The following is a 21,325-nucleotide window of genomic DNA, read 5'->3' on the forward strand; positions in this document are numbered from 1 at the left end:
GCAGCCATTGCATGTTTCATCAAAGCGAAAGAAGAGCTTCGATTGAAACTTAACTCCCCTAAAGAATTTTTCTTCCGTGTGGAGCTGCAGGATCTACTAAAGACTAACCCGCGTAATTTTTGGTCATCTGTTTTGCCACGTGATACGACAGCTACTGCAATAAGGATTAACAATGAATCTACAACAATCCATTTCATATCTCCAATGCATTTAAAGAGGACTTCCACTCCATATTTTCTTGTGACAATAACGTCATCCAGCCAGTCATCACTGCTCGTAGTGCCGTGCTAATCAACGATATTAATATTAGTGAAGAAGGTGTTTTGAACCTAATATTGAAACTTGACACGAAGAAGTCTGCTGGGCCTGATGGCATCCCGAACTTGTTTTTGGTACGCTACTCGTTTTGGACCTGTCGATACCTTGCTGTCATATTTAGCGTGTCTCTAGCTTCCTGTACAGTTCCTTCATCCTGGAAAATTGCTCAATTAGTCCCTTTATTCAAGAGCGGTGACAAGCAAACAATATCCAATTATAGACCAATCTCTCTGACCTCTCATGCATGCAAAATGTTAGAGCACATCATCTACCGACACATTATGTAATACTTGCTATAGACCCTGGGGTCTATAGCTATAGCTATAGATGCTAATATAATATTTGCAATAACCTGGATGCGGGCAATCAAGTAGACGCAATATTCATTGATTTTTCGAAGGCGTTCGATACAGTGATCCACTCGAAAGTAATGTATAAACTTAACGCCATCCTGAACCCCCGCCTTCTCAACTGAATTTCAAATTTTTGCTCTAATCGTCCTCAATTTCTGTCTTTCAACGGAAGTAATTCTAGAGTAGCAGACGTGCCGTCAGGAGTTCCACTGGGTTCTGTATTGGGTCCCTTGCTTTTCTTCATTTTTATTACCGAGTTACCTTGTGACATCACCTCTAACCTACGTCGGTATGCTGATGACTGCGTGTTATATCACAAAATTGCATGCCTCGAGGACCATTTACACCTTCAGAAATCATTCTCAAAATTTAGCTCTTGATGCTACACACGGCAAATGACGATTAACATCCGCAAAACCGTTGTTATGAATTTCACTAACAAAACAGCACCTTCCGTATTTACTTACAAAACAAACAATACCCCAATACAGAGTGTGAATCAATACAAATACCTTTGTCTTCTTTTTACACCGAACATGTCATGGTCTAAACATGTAGATTTAATAACCTCAAAGGCACTTAGAAAGTTAGGATACCTGCGTAGCGCAATAAAAGCTGCTCCTAGAGATACTAAACTACTAATTTACAAGTCGCTAATCCGTCCGCTACTTGAATACGCCTCTCCTGTCTGGAACCCGCATAAACAACGGGAAATTAACAAAACCGAGGCAGTCCAGAAAAAAGCCATTGGCTTTATATACCACAGGTTTGATAGGGATTTATCGCCTTCCACAGCACTTTCATCACTGGGCCTGCAACTGCTCTCAGTTCGACGAAGGACTGAGTCTTTAAAATTTCTGCATTGTATAGTTAACTCTTCTTCCCGGACCTCTTCAAATGATTATCTAATCCCAGTTATACCATCTAAAACCAGAAGTCCCCACAGCCTGAATATCATTCCTTATTTTGCCCGTACGAACACTTTTAAGTACAGTTTCGTTCCGCGTGTAATTCAATGCTGGAATTTTTTATCTGGTTGTACGTGTTCTCTTCCCTTAAAACTGTTTTTAGAGGCTATTGAATAGTATTGCCTTTTCTTGCATATGTTTTTTTTCTCTACTCACATTGTCTCTGCTGTTCGCCATTGTTGTGCTCCTTGTTTCACTACGTTGTTTTGTTTATACCCACCGCTTCAATAACCCAATAGGGCTGCAGTATGTACAAATAAATAAATAAAATAAATGAATCTATCGTCATTCAGGCATATGCCAATGACACCATTAGCCTTGTCCCTGGAAAGACTAGCCGCGAGTTGTCAACATTGGGTTGATATGTTTAAACACTAATCATAAACTGGCGTGCCATGTAACGTGTTCACTTAAACTCTCAAAACTGTTATCTTTTATTTTTAATGGAGTCCCAGCGTTGCGCAAACGTAAGCCAACTCTACGCCTAGGCAATTAGTGTAAAGTGTGAACCCAATATTAGAGTGTTAGGAAATGTTTTGGGTTCCTAACTAAGCTTTATTTCTGATGTTAGTTATCTGCAAGCGAAAGTTTTTGCATCTACGACTAAGCTCCTTAATTGGTTCATTTACATTTTCGTATTTGGCCGTCGAATTTGCGCCAAATTTATCATCAGGTTATTTTTCTTACATACCTATGCCACCCCAGCTGGGTAGTTTCATTGTCCACCTTCCAGACTGAGAGATCCTGTCTTATCGTTGTAACGCATTCCACTTCTTGCTCTTACTTGTGCCTACAGTACTACGAGAACTGTTGCTCTTCACGTCCTTGTCAATGTTCTTCTATTGCCTTTTTATATTGACAAATTATGTGCAGAGTTCATGCCTTTTACACTACGGCAACCCGTTGTATATGGTAAGGCATTTTATAACCCGTCTGAAATTCTGAAATTCAGCCAGTACTTAATCCCTGGTCAGACCATGCCTCATTGAAATTGAAATTTCCTTTGGCTCAACTTAGTTATCAGGAAGCTGTCGCCTTTTCTTGTCAACGCACACTGCATATTTACACTGACGGGTCATTCACTAATCGCAGTGCTGGTGCTGCTTTTGTTGTTCTCAGGTCCACACAAAACATTTTATACGTTCATCGCATATCCTTAGAACCACCCTCTAGTGGCTACGCCGTGTAGCTTGTTGCATTCCATTCTGCGTTTGCGTTTGCTATTAATAGCCCGCCTTCTATGCCCGTTCATTTCTGTACTGATTCTCTATCTCTGCTTTCTGCCCTGTCTCCAGTGACTTCATTTAACCCGACAATTATTTACATTAAGAAAGATCTCTATCGTTTGTCTTCTTTGGCTTTTTTGTTTTATTTCATATCCGGGGTCACTCCGGAATTTTTGGAAATGAGTTAGCCGACCAGGCTGCTGGTAGTGCTGGGCAATATGACCATTTAAATACCTGCACTCTTTCGCCCAGTTGCGTGCGTTCCCGTTTACAGCATTTTTCACTTCTTTTATGGAGAACTTATTGGGAAGAGAATAATGGCGACGCAAAATTATTTAATTGGATCTCTGAGACGCTGAATATTCCTTTCATCCGTCTATCTAGGGATCCGCTTATTACTTTACTCGCTGAGCATGGTAGATTCCCTTTCTACTTAAAAAAATTGGGTTTTCTCCATGTTCAACTTGATCAGATTTTATTATGTGCGATGATGTCAGCCATTATTTCCGAAATTGTTCCCTTACTGCTCCTTTCATTTCCCGTTTAAACTCTCTTTGCTCATCCGACATTACCCTGTCTACTTACCCCTCTTTTTTGAATAACACAGCTGCTTGGGCTGTTATGATTCAAATGGTTTCATAAGCAGCACTATTCCTACATATACCCAATCAGTTCCTTCGGCTCTCGCATTTATCCTGCACAAACTCTGCACAGAGAAGAGCCCCGTTCTCCTTTGATGGGCATTGATGCCTCTCGCTGTGGCCTGACACTGTGTTTGAACCAGCTGTGCCGGTGATATTATCTGTGCTGTTACTTGACCACTTCTCAAGGAGGAGGGCTCCGTGTTCCTCTGTGGGGCATGGGTGCGCCTCCTTGTGGCCTGTCACTATAATTTCACTGACTGTGACTGTGGGGTTGTTTGTGCTGCGTCATCACCTTTGAACAGGAAGGAGGGCTCTGTTCTCCTTTGTGGGGTGTCACATATAATAAGTAGTCTGATATAAAAATATGAAGGGAAGAGGTTTGAAGAATACAAAGAGGATGGCGATAAGGATGACGTGGTTTAACCGAAGACTAAAGAAGATGAAGTATTCAGTGAGGTGGGAAGAGATGACTGGTGGAGAAGAGAAGGAGAAGACGACGACAAGGATTACGTGGACTAACCCCAAGACAATAAAAGGGTGAGGGAGAGCGAGGCACGGGGGAGGGGGTGGAGCAGAGAAGTGGCGGCTCCGGAGGGATAGTGACGCTTCGGCTGGAAGAGAGCGGCGCCGGCTACTGCTCCGGTGAGCTCGCGCTCTACGGCTCCGCATCGTGGACGTCCTGCCGTTCCTGAGCCCGTTCCGGGGAGTTAACTGAGGACGCTACCACCTGCTATGGCCAGGGGTGTTTGCAGTGCTGTTGGCTACCCATCCGGGTGGTTCCCCCAACGACCACATCAACGGCATCACCTCCACGGGCGCTTGGACCGGGAGCTTGTACGACACGCAACCACACGAACGCCGCCAGCAACGCCAACCTAAGCTCGTAGAACGCCATCTCGACGCCGGCTACTGGACCCATGCAACATAGCATCCGCACCGAACAAACCGTGAGCACGAACGCCGACCACGAATAGTAAACGCTAGTAGTAGACGCTAGTAGCTGTGTTCGCGGGTCGTGTGTATTGATAGTCTTTGTGTTTTGTGTTAGTTTTGTGTGCTAGCGTTTGTGTCACGTAGGGTGTATTAAATGTGCGTCTGTGTGCATTAAATGTGCGCGTAGTCCATTCTTTCGGTCCGAGTGTTCTTCAGGGAGATCTGTGACATAGGGCTTGGGTGCCTTTCGTTGTGGTCTGCCCACTGTGTCTTGCCTGATCGTGACCGTTACTTCAGTTTTTTCTTGTTTTTTTTAATATTTACTTCCGTGATTTTCGTCGTGCTGTACTCACTGCGCTCTTACTGCCTGGCTGTGTGGTGCCTGGGGTTTTCCCTTTTTTCTGGTATTTAGTTGACTTTCTGTCTGTGTTCTCTGACTTTTTGTTGTGACTTTGGTCCTTCACGTTTTTTGTTAGTTTGTTGTTTTTACCCTCTCAGTTTTTCTCTTATTTATATTATTTTTATTAGTTTTGCGTTTAGCACCTTTCCTTTTTGTATTGGCTTTCACGCCCGGTAAAGCGTTGCCTGGTCTGGTCTCCCTCTCTTCTTCGTTTATGTTTTTTGTATTTTTTTCTGAGATGACCAATAAAAGGATAAAAAGGCTATTCAGCAGACATCAGGAACTCAAGGAAGCTGACAGCATTCAGGTGGTTCAGTCTCTAGTTATCAGCTGTACCAGATACTCCACTCCATATCAACTCCTTGAGTGTAGAGAGTTAGACCGAGCATTCTGATTTGGAAAACCTTAAGCAAATACTTAGGCTATAGCCATGCACACGTACCTAGAAGTTCCGCGCCTTAGGGCTATTAAGCGCGGCCAGGGAAGGGGTTTGGTCCCTGGGGGTAAACGTCCCTAAGCAACTCAGGCTTTGAGAGACGCCATAGTGAAGGGATCCGCAAATTTTGATTACGTAGTGTTCTTTAACATGCACTGACATCGCACAGTACACGGGCCTCTAGAATTTTGCCTCCATTGAAATTCGACCACCGCAGCGGGAATCGAACGCGCGTCTTTCGGTTCAGCAGCCGAGCGACATAACCACTGAACCGCCTCGGCGGTGTATTAGGAAGTAGTACAAGCTCACCTTCTAAGCCAAACTGAGCGCCGCACCTTCAGCACCAACTTGCGTAGCATGCTGCAACGCCTAGTCTATGCCATTTCCGCAGGCAAAAGCACGCCGACAGCACTCCCGCTACTCATCAAGGGCCACATAGAAATCTCACCCATTCCTAAAAATATGCACCGCTTCTACCACACTCGACGAAAGTAGAAGCCAAGGTCCTGGGTCGCATTTACAACAAATTACTACGGGTCTGCTACACGGATGCAGCTCACCACCTAGACCGCAAATTCATCACCACCTGCGTAATCGATGAAGCACTACATACGGTCACCACAGTATCCATTCCACCCACACCCAACTCTTTCGATGTGGAGGAAGCAGCCGTACTACTGGGCGCTGTTTTCAGCCCCGTGATTAGTACCAGATATAAGCCAACATCGATATGTGAGGTAAGCAAGATGCAGTGGCGCTGTTATCGCTAGCTGGTAGGACTGTACGATACTTGGGGGGGGGGGGGGGAGGGGAAGGGAGAGGTGAAAATATTCTTGGAACCCATAGAAAATCATGGAAGGAAAAGTTTTACAAGCAGTTTTGTGTTTGCACCGTGCGCCTATGATGTCTTTGTTTCGTGAAGAACTAAGTTCATCCTAGAACAAATTCTAAAACTATAGAACGTCATTTCGAGGGCGATGTATTTTTAAAACATCTACGCATGGGAATGGCTACTAGCTGGATGTACAGAACAGGAGCACGGCCCGTAGAAACATATGTCAGCAAAACTTTCCGAAATATTTTTCTCGTTTGATGCGGTTGTTCTTTAATAGTTGGCAAGTGTTTTGAAGAAGAGTGTGACAAAGTATGTTACATCATTTCGAAGATATCTTTGCAAAACGCCACGATAAATGTGCGTTGCGAAGCCAGACATACCGAGAAAGGCGCTCTATTCGCTTAGTGTTTCCCCGTATCGCACAAGTTTCTCGGGCAGTTCGACATGATGTATTTGCTCACTAATACAGTGGATCAAACTAGACAGCCTAGACAGCATTGCCTGAAAGAGCCGTTCTAAAACGACGTGGGAAGAACACGCCGCAGACGACACACCAGCCGCCTCCGGATGGATGGATGGGTGGATGGGTGGATGGATGGATGAATGGACGGACGGACGGACGGGTGGGTGGATGGGTGGATGGACGGACGGGTGGATGGTAGGAGCGTCCGCTTTGAAACCGGGTGGTGGCAGTTGCCGCCATGCTCGGCTCTTTTTTCTTTATTTTTGTTCAACTCTGTTGTAAACTGTTAAGATTCGTCATTTTCTTTAGGTACGTTTTGCTACACCTCTAACCTTATGCCACCTGTCTGCTTTTGATCCACCAATATTCCAATCGCTTTTTGCTAACTTGCAACAGAGATTTATTTACATGACCTTTGTTATCTCTAAGCCTTAGGGCCTCAGGAAGAGTTACTGTGCCTGCATCTACTTCCGAATGAATACCAACACATTCGAGTATAAGGTGTTGAATTGTTTCTACTGATTTACCACATACAGCACATGGGTCATCTTTGTTAAGTTTCTTTTTGTAACTGCTCGTTCTAAGACACCCTGACCTAGCATCAAAGAGTAGGAAACTGCCTCTTGAGTTATCATAGAACGTTTCCTTTCTGATCTGCCTTTTCCAGTATCGATATAGTTCTACACTATGATTTGTTTCCATTTAATTATTCGAATTTTTAGCTTCCGTGTTTTTATTTGACCGTTTAATGCTTTTTCTTTCTCCGTCCTCGTGTCGGGCATACTTACTTGTTAGCTTCCTAGTTCTTTTCTGCCATCGAGAGTCAGAGCACTTTCTGAATAAGCATTTAAACACCATAGCTGCCCACCTGTTATCGTACAATTCACTCACGCGTTCGTCATATAGTATTTTACTCTAAGGTTCTGCCGCTTCGAATGATGCCTAGCCGATATCCCTTTGTACTACCTCGTTTGTGGTTTTGCCTTGGGCACCAAATGCTAATCTTCCAACAGCTCTCTCATTGACTTCGAATCTCGACTGAACTTCTGAACCACTTTCCAGAAAGGAAGCCCCTGCACCATTATTCCTTTCCAAATACTTCTCATTACTTCATATTTGTTGCACCCAATAATACTCTACGTGTCATTATCCCGGCATCTCCTCACCCTTTTGCCATAAGGGGCTGTTCGTGCTTTTCCTTGTATATCTGCCCTTTGTTTACCCATACCCCGAGATATATGTATTCCGCCACTCTGGGTATTTCATGGCCTTGCATTGTAAGCACCTGATCAACTGTATGATTGAAAATCGTCACATCTGACTTACTTGCGCTAAAACTGAATCTTAGAACATCTCCTTCGTCTCCATAGCAATTAACCACAGTTTGCAGATCTTCCTAGCTATCTGCAAACGGTACAATATCGTCCGCATACGTTAAACCGGCAGTTATTGCTCAGCGACCTTTCAACCTAATGTGTACGACAGATTATAACCTAGATTGTTTGCTTGTCGCTTTCTTTCTATGTTTATAATATAAAGCATGAAAAGAGTGGTGATAGAGGACCACCTTGCCTTAATCCTTCGTGTACCTCTACAGTTACCCTGCTTTTTATCTCTTCGGATGTAATTTCAACTTCATTTCTTGGTATATTTCTTGTTGAAAATCAACTACCTCATGACCTATGCCTCCAACTTTTTTTACATATTCCATGAGACTTCCCTGTTCACGTTGTCATATGCAACCCTTATGTCCAGGAATGCTGAATACAGAGGTCTGTTTTCCACCCTAGCTAATTTTATGCATTGGGTAAGCACGAAGAGGACATTATCTAAGCACCTATCCCTTCTGAACCCGTTTTGAAGTTCTCCGAGTATCCTATTACTTTCTACCCATGATGCATTTTTAATCTCACCGCCTGCATTTCCAGCCTGCGTATAACACAAGTTATCGTAATCGGTAGAAAGGATATAATGTTCATCTTATCTCTTTTCTCTTTATAAATCCTATTCATTTTACTCTGTCTGCAGCTGTTTGTTACGACTGTCTCCTTCTGAAACTCAAGAAGCGCCATCTACCTCATGAATTTTGCACCACTATTGCGATTTACAGCCACCTTTGCTATATCTACTAGTATATTTCCTCGTTATATCACTTCATAAATCTTATAAACGTGTGCATCAAAACACCACGAATCGTTTGAAATAATCCAGAACCCCCTGCTACAAATAGTTCACCCGCAATGGCCGTCTGAAGGTCCTCAGAATGCACGATTTGAGGGCTGAAAGGTCGTCGGTGGGAATCCCAAACATGTTCTGGGCTTCATCTCAAATAGTAATCTCAGGAACATGCCAAGTCACTCGAGACCACTTAGTATACTCTCCGTCAAACGGGTAGCTCCCAAATGTTATGAAAATGGTGGTCCCGGGGGGTCCTAGTACTATGGCCGCTATAATGGCACATATGTTACGGATCGAAAGTATAGGTATTCATTGATAAGACATTGGAGATAGACGTGACCTGGAAGAACGTAAGTAGTACGGGCTGACGCTCTTAAAATCAACGGGACGTGCCACCTCAACCCAGCAGTCCCCCAACCTCTCCCTCGTCCAATGGCAAGCCATGCCGCCCAGCTTCTACGTGGATGACCAGCGCAAGCTAGTGGACCCCAAGTCTAGTGGCAGCCGCTGTAGGGGCTCTGGACTGAGGGCCCCACGCCGATGAGGTAAACTCTCTCTTTAGTGACAAAAATAAATGCTTTACACCATCGTCATCATTTAATGCGTGCTCGGGAAGCGAAGCTAACGCCGACAGTCATCGCAGAGATACGCCGAGAGAGCAATTCGCACATCCTCGACACTACATCCCTGGAGTACATAAGTAGAAGTCATGTTCAGCACGTCAAAACTTTCTATAAATACGAAGGTGTTGAGTACAGTTTATTTCTTTGCTACTCGTTCTTCTATTAACTGACGGAATTAAAAGATGCTGGAATCGAATGAAGGTTCATCGTCATCATCACCTTCATCAGCCTGTCTACGCCCACTGCAGGGCAAATGCATCTTCCATGTCTCTCCAATTAACCCCGTACTTTGCAGCTGCGCCCACCCTATGCCCGCAAACTTCCTTATTTCATCCGCTCACCTAATCTTCTGCCGCCTCCTGCTACGCTTGCCTTCTCTTGGAATCTACTCCGTTACCCTTAAGGACGAGCAGATATCTTGTCTTCGCATTACATTCCCTGCCCAAGCCCATTTCTTCGTCATGATTTCGACTAGGATGTCATTAACCCGCGTTTGTTCCCTCACCCACTCGGCCCGCTTCCGGTCTCTTCACGTTACATCTATCATTTATTCTTTCCGTGGCTCGCTGCGCTGGTCTTAACTTAAGCTGAACCTTTTCATTAGCCTCCACGGTTCTGCCCCGTAGGCGAGTATTGGTAAGATACAGCTGCCGTACACTTTTCTCTTGAGGAATAAAAGTAAACTGCCGTGCATTATCTGAGGCAACCTGTCATGTGCTCTCCACCCAATTCTTGCCCTTCTAGTTATTTCCCTCTCGTGACCCGGACCACTGGTCACAATCTGCCCTAAGCAGACGTATTCCTTTACCACTTCCAGCTCCTCAATATCAATTGTGAACGGCTGTTCCCTTGCTCTGCGAGATTGTTGGAGATAAGTTTGGCTTCCAGCATGCTAATTTTAGACCCCTGCTACGAATTTATTCTTATATTAGAATTCACCCCTTTTTTGAATCGCTGAAGCATTTAAAGACAAACTTTTCCCACCAGAGTACCAGTCTCCGCATGCTTTAAAGGATTGCTTCTGCCAGCAGAAAATCGCACTGCTGTACTAACGTACCGTTGAGATGTCTGTTCATCTTGGGAACATTAAGAAATGCAATGGCGTGAGGCACGGCTTATAAACTAGCTGAAGCTAAAGCTGTAGCTGAAGCTACAGAGCGAATTTCATGCTTCTAAAGTGGAAGCATAAATGGCGCATTTCATCCTGACAGCATCTTTCATTGCAAACTTCTTAGAGAAAAACATTACAGGTGCCAAGTCGGATTTGTTTTAGTAAACCAAAGCCGACTCTTCTCTATCTAATGAGAGCTTCATATCACGGTTTTCTTCCGTGCAGCATGGTTATATACTGTTTACCTGTACCTGTTGAATCGGAAATTGTTGCTTACCTAAACATTGCACATTTTTCGTGTTAGTGGCTATTGTATACTCCTTCATGACACTATTGAACTGGGCAGATGGCAGCGATTGTTGTTATATTTCGAGCAGAACGTGCCTTCCTTTTACAGCTCTGCGGCAATTTTAGCAACTCTTTTTTTGTTTACTTCTTTACATTGAGTCACCCTCTTTTTTTAGTACTTTCTTTTCGGGTAGCCTGCAACCTGAAAATATTACTCGTATACGAAACGAGCAAGACTACTTTTATCGAAACCATAATTTGGCTATACTTCATTCCAGACTTTCATTTTTTGTGGCCACATATTCAACAGTAGTGTCTTGCAACGCCCACCTGTACCAACGTCGAAGTGCGATGACAGCGAACGCCTTCACACCCCGTGCATTCTTCAGGCCGCAGAGTGTGCGGGACAGCAGGTAGCCACTGCAGCGAGAGATTACACTGTTATCGATGTGGCAAAGTATAGCAGGAAATTAGTTGCTAGAGCATCACGCACAATATTCAAACATCACTCACAAAGTAGTCCTGTCATAGAAAACTCCTATGTTTAATTACTGCGATAAATTAAATGAAACAAATGGAACAAGCCTGCTACGTAGCGGGAGGTAGCAGTTACAGCGTGGAAATGCAGACTGCTTGCATTCATGTGCAACATGTATTGCTGCAACCTCTAAGAGTGGTGCCGCCAAGTCGTCATTAAGTGCCCTCGAATTTGTACTGTTTTCGATGCTGTTACGTTAAAAATTGAATGTTCTCAATCGGTCTTCTATTAATAGTGATGCTTTTTCAATTTGTCTAGGGTGCGTGCTAAGTGAAAGCTTTTTCAAGGTCTTCAAATTGTGGTGGCGAGTATGAGAAAGCCTCTGATATATGAGCGTATACGTCACTCATAAATTGCGCATAGACCAATATAGTTTCTTGCTCGTATATGTCGGGTGTTTCAGCAAAGCCCAGCGCAACATTTAGAACCAGGATTTTTTAGATATAACGTTGATTTTTAACGCGTCGCGGTGACGACGGACATTGGAAAATAGATCGTAAGCTAAATTCCAATAGCGAACTTTTAACGCGATAGCTTTAAGTCTCCCGTTCTGCAGAAAATTCGACGTCGTCGTCGGCACAGAGTTGTGAGCATAAAAGCAGGTGGCTCATCTGCCACCAAGATCACGTGACTTTGTGAGGTCAGCGCAACCTGCCAGCCGTGGCAGGTGGCAGTTAAATTAATATCTGGTCGCGAAAGATATCTCGGGAAGAGCAAGATATGTCTAACAAGCCCCACTGGTGGCTGTGTTTAAAACCGCATCCCTTAAGCGCAGCGCCACTGAGCCTGGAGTGGTAGAAAGACTACCCGCGATGTATGAATTAAAGTAAACAATGGTGACCATGAAAAATACGTTCTTGGGCAAAAAGAGGAAGAAGGAAACACATATGAAATATAAACATGGCAACTTCAACTGTTTATTTTCTTGCAAAATGGCTACATTTATACCATCCATACCGATAACAGACGGCCAGGAAACAATCACGTGCGCACATCGAAGCAGTAATCGTCCGCCGAGGGGAACCGCAGCCTGGGATCACCAATCTATATATGACATCCCCTGAAGCAAATTCGAAACGCATTTGAAAAGAGGACACTGGAGGCAGGTGAAGGCTAACTTGCAATCAACCCCTCGTGATTTACCAAAAAGAAATATTTACCAAAAACAAAACGAAAACTGACGACACAATATTGGCTGCGAAAGGTGACCAATAAACGTTATAAAGCTCCTCCTTTATAAAAAATTGTAAAAGGTGACGATGGATCATGAAAAACAACATATCGTAGCAACAGCAGTGTCCGTGATAAACAGATTTTAGGATATTGCACACGAAGGCGAATGTGCAAAATCCTAGAATCAGAATACGGGAATAACGCTCGACTGCTGGAAGATTGGCTTAAGGTGCACGCTAAGGAACGCACCGAATCCTCAGGCTAAGCTCGTCGTCTCGTCGAGTGCAAAAAATTGGCAGCCCAGTCTACTGAGTTCCAGTGGCGCCGTATTGCCGCCAACCTGGCTCGTGAAGGAAGACGTCAGCGTGAACCTGCTGCTTTGGTCAACATTCTGGGGGACGTATTTACTACCCAAGGGCGTGGAAGTACTCTGCAAAAAGGCCCCATGTTCAGCTATGAACCAACCACCAGCATAGCACAACAACTAGAACTAGTAAGGAGTGGCTCTACCGGCGCATCTGAAGCTGACCTGGTGATTAGCGGTTGGCAACGATGTGGGCTGCCTCCTGCGAACTGCGGATTCATGCCTGAGAAGCAGAAATGGGTGATTCGACTGCTACAGGAATTATCCCTATAAAGGCAAAAGAATGAGGCAAGAAAATGAAAGAAGCACTTCTTGGAAGTGTTCTTTTCGGGTAAAACCAGTACACCGGAATGCCTGCTTCGGACCATAGTATCGGAAAGGGGTACTTGACAGGCTGCTCTCAGCAAGTACCTGCAGATACAGACAGATACAGCTTAAGCGCCTGCCCATCGAGGAGCGTTTTCTGATAAAAAAGCTCTGCACAAGCTATCACAGAACTCGAACCCACGCAGCACAGGTAATCGGCCCAATACTGCAAATGGATGTTTTCACTATGGTCTCTATAAGACCAAACCTTTGCCAATATATCTGCAATATTGGGCCGATTGTTTTTGCTGCTTGGGAAAGCCTCAACTCTGCCAGTTCATGCGCCTCAGCGTCCTGTATAGACGTTGAGGTCCTATATTACTCTGGGCCACACAAAAACATCTTACAAGCTTTCCGGGAAAAGATTATCAGCACTGAAGAAGCTGGCTTCGGAAATTCCGCCGGGCTCAGCACAGCCAACTTCATCACGCTCCTTGAATACTTTAAAAGGTAAAAAAATCGCGACTTCGGGACTGCACGTAAGAAGAGGTGGTCAGGAAAACCGGTAACTAGCAACTGACGTTTATTATGAAGAAACACATAGCAGCAAAACATTGCGTCTGTACGCGGAATGCCATGAAATAATAAAAAAGATACACAAGAATAACCCTTGGTAAAATCACAGATGACAAAGAAAAGCGACTGCAAAGGGGTGACAGAACTACCACTTATTGATCAAAAACCGGGTCTCTTTATCTCGGAGAGCCAGAGAAGGCTCACTTACACAGGTGCCAAGGCGAAGTTTGTGCATGTGTGCTGCTTCTAAAATTTCCTGCTCAATTTTAGACGTTCTCCTTCCTACGATAATTGTGCGATTAAGCTTGGGGTAACAACCATTGCATTCCCTGAAATGTCTGGGGAGATTATCGCCAATTTCACTCTCAGAGAGCGGAAATTCTACCGCAGTCAATCATTGATACATTGTCCAGTTTGACCAACGTAAACTCTGCCACATTTGCCAACTCTGCCACTCGGTTTATTTTTGACACTGCTTTTGCTGCGATGACTTTTATCATGTTTCATTGACAACTTAGGCAGCCAATTTTGTGTTGACAGTTTCCTTTGCTTTGTTTTGGGTAAACCTTCAACCTACTTTTGTCACGAGGAGCTGACTGCAAGTCAGCCTGCACCTCCCTCCAGCGATTTCTTTTCAAAAACGTTTTGAATTTTGTTCAAGTGAGAACTGGTTGCGGTTCCCCTCGGCAGATTATAGCTGTTTCGATGTGCACACCTGATGGTTTCCTGACCGTCTGTCACCGATCTGGATTGTATATATGTCACTATTTTTTGAAGAAAATGAGTAGTTTGAAGTTGCGTTTCGTACATTTATTATGTGTTTTATCCTTTCTCTTTTTGTGCAAGAACGTAGTTTTTAAGTTATGAGCCAACTTTTCGGAACGAAATTACTAAATGATGAGCAGTTTGTCGTATTTGGGCATGCAACCAGAACCTAGGCGACAGAGAAGGAGCGCTTGCGCGGCAGGAATGTCTAATGGTATCACGTTGTACTTTTAAGGGTAGGTTAAGAGATGTGACGGAAAACGAAACAAACATCGTCGGTGTCAGAGAAGTAACACGCGAAAAGCATCCCATGCCAATGAAGGAACCTATTAACGATATCGCGTCCTTCTGTTACGGCGGACCTTAAGTGCCCACTCAAGTTTTTTTAACTATACAACAGTTAGGGCTCCGCATGCTTAGTTTTGCCTCGTAAGTGTTGTAAGCGCGTCTTTTCTGCTCAGGTGTACTGCTGAGGTGCGGCGACTATTGTTTCTTTTCGAGCCCGCAGTTAACTATTGTTTTGTGCGGTACGGTGCGCTTGCAAATATCTGGCTATATGTATGTCTCGCTGTTAGGCATAGCTCTCAAAAATAAAAGCCCGCGATGTTTAAAAAATAAAATGCGCTGCGCTGATTCTTAGTCGCAACCACCTGGAACTGACCATTTTCGCGGTGCTCTAAGAGATTATTATTCACATCCAAACTTTTCTAGCCATATTAGGAAAGCTAAATAATCAACATCCACTAATTATTCAAGCTCGCGGAACAAAATAGATGGCCGCAGAATGTCCAGATAAATCATATCCTTTTATTAATTTGTACTGGGAAGGAAAGTTGTAACTAAAATTTTGGCGCATCTTAGTGGAATACCTTGTATACACATATAATTGCCTGTTTTCATGAAATGTAAAATATGGCTTGGGTATGTCTTCTTTGAGAAGCTTCGTGTCAACAAGGTTTTTCTAGTATCGGTTTCAATGTTTTGCGCACGTTTGTTTGTGCTGCTCTTGACTGTTCAGAAATGTGCGACAGTTTCTTGTCTGTGACTGTTTTTGTGCAATCAATTCGCCACTTTGAATTATACATAAAGCCTACCTAACTGATCAACATCTGGTGTCACTTTGTCGTTTTGTTCTTCATGACATTCTTCTACATACTTCAAAGCAGTAGAGCAGTAGCTCCGAGCTGTGGTCGCCGACAGGAATAAATGAAGAGTGCAATAGCACGTGTGCCAGCACGAACCGAGGCAATGCAGGCGAGAACGAAGCCGAAAGCCAAAGTACAGCCTCTGAGATTTAAGCCCATATACAGCCATCTTTCAAGCCGCTATGTGTGCCGGTTCCGCTAGGTGCACTGTGCATTAAGTAGGCCGCTGGGGCCTACGGGAGTGACTTCTCTTTTCCTGTTTGTCACTCTATGCCGCCACACGCATTTATCACTTCGTGATGCAAGACATAACCAGATTTATCTCGACTTATCGCATCCAGGTGGAGCCCATTCTAGGCTGTTCCAGACTCTAGTAGTAATTTTTCACGCCATATCTCGAAAATTCGCTGTCAGCTTTAAATTCAGTGCAGCTGAAAGCGACAGGCATTCTCTTCGACGACCGCCAAGCGCGCCTGTTGCTACGCCGCCGCTAAGTTACTGAAATCTTTGTGGGCGAAAGTTAAGCCAAATAAAGAGTTTTGTTCCTGCTCTCAGGGCTGCAGTCACCACTACGTGACATTTGGTGGATGTGCTAACGCAAGTTCCTGTCGCCCTCACCCCAGGGGAGCTACGAAAGCAGCCCGAGCTGTCTCGAAGAAGCAAATTACGAGAAAGCCACAGAAGCCACCCCACCGAAGACGAAGCGCAAAGCAGCCTTCGTCTCCAGAGGGGTTCACCTGAATGCGGACCGGGCGCGAGCTAGGAAGGACTCCTCAACGCTGATGGCAACCGTAGCTATGAAACCAGCCCACATTATTTTGCACCAGTCCCGACTGCTGCCCAAGTGGTTCACCGAGCGAGGATCCCGAAGAATGGCTGGAACATTTTCACCGTGTCGCCGTATTCATTAGTTGGAATTACCAAACTAAAGTCAGCCATGTTTTCTTCGCCCTGGAACGGGAAGGACAAGCGAGAATTTGGTTTGAAAGCCAAGAAGGTTCTCTATCGACCTGAGGATCATTGAAACAAGAGTTCCTGAAGGCATTTACAAGCATCGTCATGAAAGAAAGAGCTGAGCTGCTTCTGCACTCACGCATACAGCACCCGAATGAGGCAGTGACCGCATACGTAGATATGAAGCGCCTTTTTCGACGTGTCGATCCTGACATGACGGAAGAGAAGAAGGTGGGTCTTCTGATGCGTGGGGCTAAGGAGGCACTTTTCGTTGGTCTGGCCCACAGTCCACCGAAGACTATCGCTGAATTCACCAGTGAAGCGGCCACTGTTATAAAAACCTTGGAAGCAAGAGCCCGCCATTTCCCTCGACAGCTCCAAGTTACCTCAGCAACCCTTTTGGTTGGCACACCATTCGGAGGCAACCTGCGGGATGTCCTCCGCGAAATTGTACTAGAAGAACTACGTCGCTTGTTACTATCTTCCAACCAGCCTCAATTAGCGACCTTTGAGGAAATCGTCCGCGAAGAAGTGCAGCATGCGCTTGACGCCTGAAGCTGATGCTCCCGCCTCAACCTACGCCGCCGCAATAAGCATTCCTGTGCCCCAATGACGCACCCTAAGTCCAGCTCCTCGACGTGAATCAGCTGTTCCCGAACGCCACCCACTGCTCCCGCCGTCCAGCCTACGAACGACGCCAAAGCCCCTCGGAATGGGACGCCTGGAGGACTTCCGACAACCGGTCGCTCTGCTTCCATGGCGGTGAGTACGGCCATATTCTTCTTAACTGCCCGTACCGACGCATTGATCTGCGTGGCTTTAGCAATGGGTACCCACAACCACGTTTCGGTCGAAGTCCTCAAGGAATCGACGGGTACCTACGTCGAGAGGAATATGCGCCGAACCGCCTTTCGCGCCCAACATCGCCGTCAGCCTGGCCTTTTTGCGTCGCCACGTCGCAGCTACGGAACCGCGGCACGAGGAAGCTCTCCCAGCCCTCGTAGGGGAAACTAAAGACAGTAACCTCTGGAGGTGAGGTTGCTCACGAGCGAAACCCCGAAGATCCTCCGACGACAATGCCGCATGAAGGCGCCGCACCCGACACGCCGACGGCGCATACAATGACAACCTCGACCACAAAGCGAAACGCCTTCAAAACGACGCTGCCACCCACAAAAACTCCCACGACACGCCCTAGCCACGATTCACATATATTACGGAGCCGTGACGCCGAGGAAGACGTGCAACGCAAGAGCCAGTATGTCCGACTAAGAAGTGGTTATCGGCAGCCAGAAAGCTTGCTCTAGTCGTTACAGAAGCCGATTATTCGGTGATGAATGGAACAAATTCTCACCGAAGGGGGCCACCTCCTTACGCCATCGGGACGATGCACAGCGCGAGTGACTGCAAGGAACACGCTTATACGGCTGGCTTCGTAATGTTACAGCAATGTTCCCGCGACGTCATATGCGCATCCGGCAATAATCGACCTTCTATTCAAGCTCATCACACTCTCTACGGACGACGCAACCCCTTCGGTGACAGCCGTGGAGGACCATGTTGCCCTGAGTGTCCTGGACGTCCCACCACGATCAAGCGTCATGGTAATCGTAGGTGTCACCGATCTCCAGAACATTACAAACTCTCATCAAGGGGAATATTGATTCTTAGAAAGCGAGGAAAAGGCATCGCAAGAGGCATTGCACATTTTCGTAATTTACAAGCGGAAGTCCTGCTGACGAATAATAATAATAATAATAATAATTGGTTTTTGGGGAAAGGAAATGGCGCAGTATCTGTCTCATATATCGTTGGACACCTGAACCGCGCCGTAAGGGAAGGGATAAAGGAGGGAGTGAAAAAAGAAAGGAAGAAGAGGGGATCTTTAACGTGCACTGACATCGCACAGCACACGGGCGCCTTAGCGTTTTTCCTCCATAACTTCAGCGAAAAATACCGGTTCGTTAACAAAGAAACCAAGACTGCTTTCTTCGATGAACTATCCTGTGTTCGCGATGCCTTTGCTCTCTCCGATTCAGTCCCAGAACATTAACCTAAGGAAGATCACAAGCACATAACGAGGAAAACCCAGCCCTGTCGCGGTGCAGAGAAGACCAGATCCTGAATCTGCTTCGAAGCTACAGCGAGCGCTTCTCGTCATCCCCGGAAGTCCGACAAACGCCGATTGCTAAGCATCGCATTGTAACCGACCAGCACGCCGGACCTCTCCGCCAAAGCCTCTACTGTGTGCCTGCGCGAGATTGACAAGCCATCTTGGAGGAAGTGAAACAAATGCTTCGCGACGATAGCATCCAGCCAACGAAGAGCCCCTGCGAAGCACCGGTTGACCTTGTCGGGAAGGAAGATGGTACACTTCGATTCTGAGTCGATTACCGCTGGTTGAACAACATATCGAAGAAGGACGTCAGCCCCCTCCCCCGCGTCGACGACACATAGGACCAGCTCTGCAACGTAAAGTATTTCTCATCTATGGACCTTAAGAGCGGCTACTGGCAACTTGAGCTGGAGGAAAGAGATCGCGAGAAATCGCATTCAGCACTCCGAATGTCCTCTTCAAATTCAAGGTGATGCCATTTGGTCTTTTCCGCAGAAGGGACGTCTAGCGAGTAATTGATACGGTGCTGGCAGGCCTGAAGTGGAAATTTGTTTAGAATGTATAGATGTCGTCGTTGTCTTCGCCCCAAACTTTGAAGAGCTCCTAAAAAGGCTTCGAACAGTGCTAGAGGCAATCAAGTCGTCCGGCCTAGCCTTGAGAGCAGAAAATGAAAGTTTCCCAACGAAGAGGTGAGGTTTCTAGGCCACATCGTTAGGAAGGAGGGAGTACGCCCAGACGCGCAGAAAACAGCTGCTATCGAACTGTTCCCACCGACGACCAATAAGTAAGCTGTGCGCAGATTGATCGCACTGTGCGCGTATTACTGACGGCTTGTCAAGAAATTTTCGCGCATCACCGAGCTTCTGAAGTACCTGCAAAAGCAGTCGTGCCATTTAAATGGGCAGCCCCGGAAGCAGAGGCTTTTAAGGAACTTCAGCGCTGTTTATGGTCCCCACTGATGCTCGCGCACTTTGATGAAAACGCATATATACTGAATTTCGTGCCGACACGAGCAGCGTGGGCCTAGGCGCCGTCCTCGTTTGGAAAGACGACGGACTGGAGAAAGTAATCAAATACGCTAGCCGTTTCCTTGCAAAGGCCGAGGCTAAGTAGTCGACAAATGAGAAAGATTGTCTTGCCATCGTCTGGGGTACTTCAAAACTCCGCCCCTAGTTGTACGCATTATCACTCAAGGTGCTCAGCGACCACAACACACTGTGCTGGCTTGCCAGTTTGAAGGATACCCCCCGGCCGCCTCGTTCGATGGAGTGCGCGCCTCCAGGAGTTTGACGTCACCACTGTTTACAAGTGCGGACGCAAGCACTTTGACGCCGACTGCCTGTAACGCGCCCCTCCAGATGCACCACCACCGGACCACGATGAGGACGCATTCCTTGGTCCAGCTCTTTTCCACAGCAGCGATGCTCATTCGACTGTCTGTTTAGATATGGTAGCACACCAATGGTATTACTATGCCGCGAAAGCCATATTTATAATTGAAAAGCTTACATATACAATTATTGTCCACCTTTGATCAAATACATTGTGCTTTAAACTGCATTTCGCTAAACAAGCATACAGTTTTTCAGCACAACGGCACTTCGGCTCGTCGCCTCTCGTTTCTTGCTATCGGTACTTCAAGTTTGTGAGACTAAAAAAAATAACAACGTTCGATTAGCACATTAAAGACCAAATCTGCAGTAGATAGAAATAAACTAAACTTCTGCTTACTCACGCGAATAAAGCACGGCTTATCTTCTTCCTATAAGTACACGAAGAAAGAAAACTCTTGATCGAAAGGCATTCTTGTCTACACTGTAGGGACGCACCCATCTCCAGTACGTTACGTGCCTCAGGAAGAAGAACGTGTCCACGGCCATAAAGGCAGCCATTGAGAGGGTAGAGTCGTACCGATCCATGTAGGATAAATTGTTCGTCGACCCAGCTGGAAAAAAAAGGGCACATATGAAATTGCGCAAAAGAGCGGAAGAGTGCGTGGCCATAGCATTTCTCGATGACGGGTTACGTAGCGGAAGAATATGTAACAGAGGTCTCGAATGTGCGCTGAAGACCACCTGCAAAACAGCTGAACTAGCTGCCTTTGAAGGATTTCACAAAACAACCAAATTTCATTTTTTTCTTCATTCGAAGGGCAGAAAAAAGGTGTGTGGCATTTGGATATAAGTATTGCGCGATGGTGCGCATGTGAAAATATACTTTGTTTTTTAGAGAAAGCTCACTCGAAACTCCTTGCTCAGGCAAAAGTTTCACAGCGGCAATAACTCACACTGCTGTCCGTTCAGATTCTAGCGCTAAAATAGGGCAGATTTCTCTAACACCCAGGTGTGGTAGCACGAACGCGAAACAGATTTTACGCATCGATATATTGAAGGTACAAAATGTTCACACTGACTGCTTATCGTTCGTCACACTAATACTCATAAACACAAGTCCAAAGTTAACACACGTTATTAAGGGGCCAGTTTTTATGCAGGTTGAATTAGATGCATTCTGCCGTCTATAGTTCATTTTTTGTTATTATAAATGCGCCATTAGTTACTACCCCCACCACCCAAAACAAAGACGGAGACGACCAAAGAAGCATCTCTGGA

The 21,325-nt window shown here is 45.6% G+C and overlaps 1 protein-coding gene across 1 annotated transcript in view; it reads right to left on the reverse strand.

Annotated features, from left to right (window-relative positions):
* Window positions 1–21,325, reverse strand: part of LOC144106477 (O-acyltransferase like protein-like) — a 134,090-nt gene that overhangs the window by 45,236 nt on the left and 67,529 nt on the right. Inside the window, exons 7-8 of the mRNA XM_077639293.1 lie at window positions 20,565–20,658; window positions 11,107–11,196 (exon numbers count right to left, since the gene is read on the reverse strand). Of these exons, the coding sequence (XP_077495419.1) occupies window positions 11,107–11,196; window positions 20,565–20,658 (184 nt within the window). The remainder of the gene's footprint in view (window positions 1–11,106; window positions 11,197–20,564; window positions 20,659–21,325) is intronic.

The sequence above is a fragment of the Amblyomma americanum genome, chromosome 10, assembly GCF_052857255.1.
Source record: "Amblyomma americanum isolate KBUSLIRL-KWMA chromosome 10, ASM5285725v1, whole genome shotgun sequence".
In the NCBI taxonomy this organism is placed as follows: Eukaryota; Metazoa; Arthropoda; class Arachnida; order Ixodida; family Ixodidae; genus Amblyomma; species Amblyomma americanum.